Raw genomic sequence first — 8,022 nt, 5'->3', positions numbered from 1 at the left:
AGCCCTGACCAGCGCGCTTTCATTCGCGGCCACAGCTCATCTGCCTTTTCATCACATTGCTCATGCTGAACAGAAAGCAAGCATCAAAGGAGCAGACCTCCTCGCCACCACCCCCCACCACCACCAAAATTCCACAGCCTTTGTTGTGGCTGGAGCTGGGTGGGTATTGAGCTTTGCAGACCTGCTGGGCCTGGAAAGTGAAAACACCCTCCCGAGCCAGCAGGGGTGGTGCTGCGGGCCAGGGAGATGGGCCCGTGCACAGAAAGGCCCGGCGGTTGCCATGGCGCCCTGACACCAAGATCATGCCTTATGAATGTCACCGAGGCCTGTGACTAAAGTTGTTTATGAATCAAAAGTCTCATGAAACGGAGGGAGGAAACGATGACCGCAGCTCGCCAGGCTGTGGGAAAGGAGGAGGTGGCAGCATCAAGGCTGACGTGCTTCCCCCCTCGGTTTGCTAAGGAAGACTGTCTTTAAATACGACATGTGGAGTGAGACACGCCGAACAGGGTGACGTTTCATTCGTCACTGTGCATGAGACAGCGAGGAAGAAGGAGTCTTTTAAATCACATACTGTCCGGCTGTACTTCTAAAATATGACAATTCTGTGCTGTCGCTCAAAAAGCAACGCCAAGCTCAGTTCCACAGGCCCCGGACGGTGCTGCCCCCTTCCTCTCACCCTGTCCTTTTCCTTTTGTCCCTCCAGCCTGAAGCGTTTCCATGGTTCTAACTCCAAGCCCTGGGGTCCCAGGTAACCAATAAGGTCATGAGCACCCCCTCTTTCCACCCAGAGAAGTCTGAAATAGCTGTGATGGTTTTATACGTCTCTATCTCAGAAATGACAGAGTCCCACCTGAAGGAAGTGACGGTCACAGCGAGGAAAGGCAGTGTGATGGGCGCCAGGGGGGAAATGCCTAGATTTTACTTCTATTTCTGGACTGTCTCTCCTACCTCGGGGAGAAGGGCATCTCTTCTATTTGGAGGATGATGTGTAAGAGAGCAACGAGACCAAGAGACTTCTCCTTTCGATGTGGAGATAAAAGGAAAGGAGGCCAAAGGAGGGGGCAGGGAGTGCACGGTCAGGCAAAGCAGGTGAGTTCCGAGGAAAGAACCAGAACAGGAGGAGAGGCGGAGGATACAAGGAATGGGACAGCAGGGATGCTTGGGGAAAGTTACTCTGTGTGCGATACTTAAATTGAACCTTATACTTGAAGTCCAGATCTGTGTAAAAAGTTCACGTCACAAAACATAAAAGTCCTGTTTTTTAAAAGGGGTCCTCTATTACACTTTCATATAATTTTAGCTCCCTGTGTTCATTAAAAATACTATTCTATGAACCAGCAGGCCCTCCAGAGAGCTTTGCAGGACTTCCCACACTGAGATACTTTATACCCCACTGGCCCTCCCGGAGGTCGGTCTCTCCTCTGGTCTGAGACCAATGAGCGCCTCTTACCTCGGACACGGTACAGTTTAGCTGGAAGATCTGCCCTTCTCCCTCCACCTGCCGCACACAGAGTTTGCAGACCAGCTCCACTGTGTTCAGGCTAAATCTTTCCAGAGTGAACGTGCAGTGGAGGTTTCTCTGAGACCCACTCCAGATGTGGTAGAAAGGAATTTCCTGAAGCATAGAAAAGGGTGAGCCACAAATGAGGGACTAACGCTCAAGGAAGCTATCAGCGCGCCGTGGAGTACTCGTCTCAGTACTGCACATGTTAATTACCTGATTTAATCCTCACGCTGGGTCCATGCACAAGCACATCCCAACCTCTTCAGGTGAAAAAAAACTGAGGCCCAGAGATGTTAAAGAACTCACCCAAAGTCCCACAGCTAGAAAGTGGCAGAGTTGAGGTCTGAACCCAGGGAATCAGCCCCAGAATCCTTATACCTAACCAGCCTGCCGCTTCTCTGTCACTTACAAAAAAACCCCCCCAAAACAAAGAAAACATCATAAATGATCTTTTTTTTAAGGTTTAGACAATTGCCCAAATAAAACCTACACACTCCAGTCATTGCCCATTAAAAGGAACCCCTGCCACGGTACCCTGGAGAAAAGCAAAGTCTAAAGGATGACGCACTGACCCAGTTCCCTTTCGTGCCTACGCCCTCCCTCTGCACAGGATGGGCAAGTCAAAACTCACTACAGGTTGGAAACCGGAGGCTTGATTAGCTGCCACAGAAAAGTTCTTGGCCTAAAAGGCACCAAGCCTCTAACAGACACAATTGTCTATGAGTCTAGATCACCTCACAGAGCCCAAGAATCTTTTTATCAATAAAGGGAGAAGAAGGATTGATACAAAATGGTAGACCATGTTGGTTAAGAACACAGGCTCTGGAGCCAAATCCAGTACAAATAGGATGCCTTCCCCTTGCTTACTTGGTGGTTTGGGGCAAGTTACTTAACCTTTCCTCAGTTTCTTCATCTGTGAAAGACTGTACCTAAGCAACAGAGTACCTGAATGGAGGGGGTTAAATGAGATTAATCAAAGTACACGAGAGTCTGGCAGATGGTGAGAACTCAGCCAGCCTTAGCTTAAACTAACATCAGGTTATCTTTATAAAAACAACTTTCCATTATGGTTGCACAAAAAGAACTGTTCATAAAAGGGGAAGATCTGTGGACTTCTATGGCAGTTGCAAAATCAGAGAAAGAAGAAAGCAAAGGAGGAGATTTCATGAGGAAGTTAAAGCCGATCTGTCAAGCAAGTGCTGAGCATGTACCCCCATCAGAGCTCGAGACTGTAAGCAAACCAGTGGGTTTGTTTCCCACAATTTCTGTGTAAGTACCAGACATCTGAGAGTAAGAATGCAGCTGAAACTCTTCCCTTCATCCCTTCTAGTATGTTCATGACTTACTACATCAGGAAATCACAACCAGTGCAGCTACAGTGCAGGGTGTGGGATTGGATTTGCACGTGTGTAGACAAGGATTCACTGCTGATCCTAAGGGTGTCGATGACTCCTAGGATGGGTCTGAGGCTTGGGATCCCATCACAGTCTCCTGAGAGCGTGGGCTGGCTGATGGAGGATGAGGTGAACACCTCTGGAGAGTCTTGTTTTTCCCACACACAGCTACATACAGTGGGACTTGGGACCAGTATGTTTATGCTGTTATTTAATAAAATCCTGACCAGGTTTTATTTTCACTTGCTATCCCAGCTTCCAAGCTGAGGTTCCGTCTACGTTTTCGACGTAAAGGCACTCTCCTAGCCAGGCTGAAGCCTCCTTTGTGTCATGTGGGATAACAGTGTTCCCTTTCTCCTATGAATGCATCTGAGGCTGGTTTGTACCAATTCAATGTTAACATTACTCAGAATGCACAGACAGGATGGACTTGGAAATCTTATTTACTAAAACACTGATAGTAAAGTTATCTGAAAGAGAATTCAGAAAAAAGCATCTCCTCCAGTATGTCTAGAGTATTTTTCAAAAAATCCTAAACACCCCCCAACTGTTTTGGACAAACGAGTGCTGAGATAGGATTACTTTCAAGGAAGGGAGTATCTTCTGTCTAAATCATTCTAGTCCTCTTGCAGATGTCTCCACGCCTTTAGTTCAGCTTGGGAACCTTACCTGATATTTGGCCAGCAATTTGCTCTTCCAGAGGGAATGGGCGACATCATGAATGGACAGGCGCAGGTTGTGGGTGCTGCCTTTAAAGTGAAGAGCCTTAGGTTCTTCTAGGAGCTGTCCTCCCATCTGTCTCTCGAGCTGCAAGACTTCCTGCGACGACATGTCCCAAACCAAAAGCAAATATGAATGACTGGCATCACTTCCATAGTATGCTTCCTCACTCTGCCCCCAGCCCCAAAACCTAACTGTGCAGCGCGTGACCTCCATCCTGCAGCCCCGAGACCCTCCAACTGAGGCCCCCGCCAGTCTGCACGTGACTGGGCCCTACTGGCCATGGACTGGGTCAGCAAGCCACACGACACTGTTGTGCGGTACATTCAGTACAGTCTACACTTCCTGATGAACAAGTGGGGTATTTAATCAAATACGGGGCAATGACAATCAGAACCCAAAATGGGGAGAATCCCCCAAAAAAGAAAAAATTGGTAGAAACGTAGATAAACAGATATGTAAGTAGATTTTCAATGAACTTTTAGGGAAAGTGGCAAACAACTAGAAAACAAACCAGATCTTAGATTGGAAATACCAGCTAACAAATAAAAATCTGGAATGTGTTTTGGGCACTTTTTCTATTTTTTTTTGTTTCTTTACCTACAGAAATAAAATTTGTGCTTAAAATGATCCACTGCACAATTCCCAATTATCAAAAAATAAAAATATGCTCATTAAATATTCTAACAGAGGAAAGTACACTGATACAGATTAGGAGGAATTTTCAGCACCAACTATTGATCTAAATAGTCACTCAGATTAAATTTTTTAAAAAACCACCTCATTTTTCAAGAACCATGGCTGATTAAATTTGCTATGTAACTTTACTTATGCTATAAAGATATAACATGAAGATAAATTCTGTATCCACTTCCACTCCTCAAGCTAGCTAATGGGAGTTAATGAAGCATTTCCAGCTACAGCTGCAATTATCCAAACATCAGCAAACCATAAGTTATCAATGAACAAACACCCCGAGTCCCCTCTGCTGTCTGAACCGTCCTGGTGCAGGTTGTTCCTCTCGTGCTGTAAAAGTTTTAGTGATAAGAATACGCAGGCATCTGTGACCTTTTTTCCCAAAGGGCTTCAGGAAAATAACGGATTTTATAACAATATATAAACAAAATACGATTTTCTTCTTTGGTGAGATTTCAGTCGGAAGCATGGGGTTCAGTAACACAGGTGATCACTCAGGCCATTCCACAGGCGTGTATAGGGAACCTACTCCCGCAGAGATAGATGGTCCCAGTGCAGAACTGTGGTCCAGTAAGTGCAGAGCTTACCAACATCACTGATTAGATGGAAACAGCTCATTTCAAACTGCTCCGTTACTGGTTCTTAGCACCCTCCATCTTTGAGTCGGGCCACTATTCTGCACAATGCAAGCTGCCGAAAGGTCCTATAAGGTGTAGGGAATATGAGGGTGATGTGGAATGTGGTCTCAGGCAGGGACTCCTCTAGTTAGTGTGTAATGGAAGAGATGAGGCAATAGCACATTGACAGAGATGGGAGTGGTCCAGCTACTTGAGAGCACTGACGTGAAGAATATTCAACCTTGCTGGCTGATAAGCGGCTGTTACCTGTGACGAGAGACAGCACTCAGCCACCCCGACACAGATGCTGTGTCACTGTGCCCTGGCTCTGCTGTGCCCGCAGCTCAGCAGGCTCCAAGGGTCCCCATAGGCCTCTAGACGTACCCAGCACAGAACCGTACACGCTCCTCACGAAACACCCTCCCACAACACTTCACACTCCAGTCCTCGAGGAGAATCTGGCCATGCGGGAATAAAGATGGATAAGAAAAGCGAGGGTTAATTGCAGTTTCTTCCGCTTCAGCAGGAAGGCGTAATGAGCTTATGTTGATCATGTTCAGGGTCTAGTTAGCATAATAGAGAAAGCTGTTGTTCCCGGTGAACCTGGCACCTGACAAATTCTAAAGCTAAGATGATGTTTGTTTATAAGCCATTAGAAGAAAAGAAACATAATTAGAAATCTTTGAGATTACAGTCATGCCAATCAATCAGTTCTAGCTTCTCTCCAGTACACCCTAATTACCTCATCAAGACATCTAAAGAGCAATCGATAGTAATTATCTGATTACTATAGATCTTCATTATGTCCAAATTATCTCCCTGGGATGTCTAAAAGAAGACGCATTGTATTCCGGGAGGTAACTGTACCCAACAATGTATAATCCACACCCCATTCCTACAATCAACACAGATCGCCAGGGGAGATGGAGGACATGATCAGTTTTCTTGGCAGGGATGACCACTGAAAAAAACCCAAACTGCCTACTGGCCATGACCTTGAGGTCAATTAATCTAATACAGTACCACATTGTGAGTGCAAAGTCTGCGTAGGAGGCAGCCCAAGAATAAGGCTCAGTCCTTGGCTTCTTCGGCATTGACCCCGAAAGTCATGGTAGAGAGTTCTCCCAGTGAGGAGAGAGACTGGGCTGGCTCAAGCCTTTTTTTGAGAGAAGGTACCAAGTAAAGTGCCATTTTAAAGAACGTGGTGCTGGAGAACACACTCTCTCCATATTCTTAATTTCTCCATCTCTCCGCTAACCCGGAGTGACACAAAGCTGCTGCACACAGCTGGGAGGAACCTGACTTCTCCGTCCTGTTCAGTTGGACAGGAACCCTGGTGAGAGATGAACTGCCCACGAGGATGCATCCATGCTTGGAGCAGGGTCTCTAAACATATTTGACTGCACATGCCATCAATCGAAAAGAAATCAAGCCTGCATTTTGTTTCTGTTTCTTTATAAGTTATATACCTACATTAACACATCAATATGTTAATGTTATAAAATATACCTAAGGTTAAAAGTATGTGCTAAGATGAACAGACACAGAAGTCTTTAATAGTGTCTATTTTTACCCCCCAAATCTCATTGGCCTGGGGGTTGTGAAGTCCATTTTGGAGACTGCTGGCTGGGGCAGCTGTCCCTCCACTAGTACTTTGGGAGAAATCAGCCAGGAGTAAATGATTCAGTAAGAAGAATCCTTACCACACTTAAATTTAACATTTTTTTTTCTGAAAAGTAGCAACCGGTATCATCGTACCCAGGATGTTCAACTTCAAGGGAACGCAACAAAATGAAGACAGTAACCAAAGCACAAATATAAAACATTGAAGTGTGAATTAAAGATATTACGATCAAAAACTAAAACAACTCCTTGGAAACTAAAATCACCTAGAGCCACACGAGAGGGAGATGACCTGCCACATACAGCAAATCTCATGTATAAATTTTACGTCAGAAAACAGAAGAGGCAAGCCCACTTGATAGGCTACTCAGGGTTTTGTTCCATACTGTTATGTTTTAAGTATCATAATTTCAGATATTTTATAGCTGATCCCACTTAAAATTAATGTAACATTTTAAAAAGCTTGATTCTCTGAATTCCTTCTGCATGAAATCATTTTGGTTATTATACATGATACAGAGAACATACAAATAACAGATGTGTGAATCAACAAAGTACAGCTTTAGAGTCACATGCTTTCCTCTCAATCTTCCTGGGAGCATTCATTCAACACACCTGCCAGGAACCACGTCGGGTTCTGGGACGCACACACAAGTCAGCCTCCGTCCCAGCCTCAAACCACACTCACAAACCTCAGCTGTGGGGAGACCGACATATAAACACGTAACCCCAATGTAGCGTGCTCAGCTCTAAGCTGCTTTTGGGTCCCAAAGGTTGGGATATTTCACACACCTTACGAGAGGACAGGAACAAAATATATTTAAGGTCAAAAGAGTTAGGAAGACTTAAGAAAAATATCGTGACCTTGGAAAGATGCTGTAACAGGAATTGGGATCGTCTAGGCTCTTTGTTCTCAGAAATATAGATGTCGCCTTCCTCTGCAAAGGCTGTCCTCCCTGCGGGAAGCATCCCTGCCTCGGTGCCTTGTTCGGGCTCTGCTTCTATAGAAGGTGTCCCTTTCTGCCTGCCTTTGTCAGTTCTATCTCCAGCGTAACCTTGAAAGACTCTTGCAGGGGTCAGTTATCAACAGAAATGTCTCCAGCCCATCCTTCCATGGGAACACACACGTGAACCCCATGCCGCAGGGAGCAGGCCTGTGCATCAGAGCCGGAGCCCGCCGGGATCTGGGCAACCCCGTGGGGCAGCCGCTTCCCAGTGTGGTGGCTGCTTGGAGAACGCAGGCTCCCCGGTGGCCCTGAGCACGGGCTGTATGGATTCAAGGAGCCTGTGAGGGACTGTTCGAAAGGCAGGGACGAGGGACTCCACAGGAGAAACAAGGAGCGTTCACAATAACTAATTAAGCCAAGACATTATCCATGCCAAGCCATTAGCCCTGGCCGCTTAAGAGACACAATAAATGCAAGCTGTTTTAAAGGACTGCGCGTACAAAGGGAGCACCTCTGAG

General features: G+C 45.9%; 1 protein-coding gene across 2 annotated transcripts in view; it reads right to left on the bottom strand.

Moving 5' to 3' along the window:
* UNC5C (unc-5 netrin receptor C) overlaps positions 1-8,022 on the bottom strand; it is a 389,709-nt gene that overhangs the window by 6,885 nt on the left and 374,802 nt on the right. For both annotated transcript variants that reach the window (XM_024736100.1, XM_024736099.1), the window contains 2 exons: positions 3,571-3,720; positions 1,454-1,618 (listed from right to left, as the gene is read on the bottom strand). In XM_024736100.1, the coding sequence (XP_024591868.1) occupies positions 1,454-1,618; positions 3,571-3,720 (315 nt within the window). The remainder of the gene's footprint in view (positions 1-1,453; positions 1,619-3,570; positions 3,721-8,022) is intronic.

The sequence above is a fragment of the Neophocaena asiaeorientalis genome, unplaced genomic scaffold (assembly GCF_003031525.2).
Source record: "Neophocaena asiaeorientalis asiaeorientalis breed wild unplaced genomic scaffold, Neophocaena_asiaeorientalis_V1.1 scaffold7, whole genome shotgun sequence".
In the NCBI taxonomy this organism is placed as follows: Eukaryota; Metazoa; Chordata; class Mammalia; order Artiodactyla; family Phocoenidae; genus Neophocaena; species Neophocaena asiaeorientalis.
The sequence above is the reverse complement of the archived record's forward strand: the minus strand, read 5'-3'. Positions and strand labels throughout refer to the sequence as shown.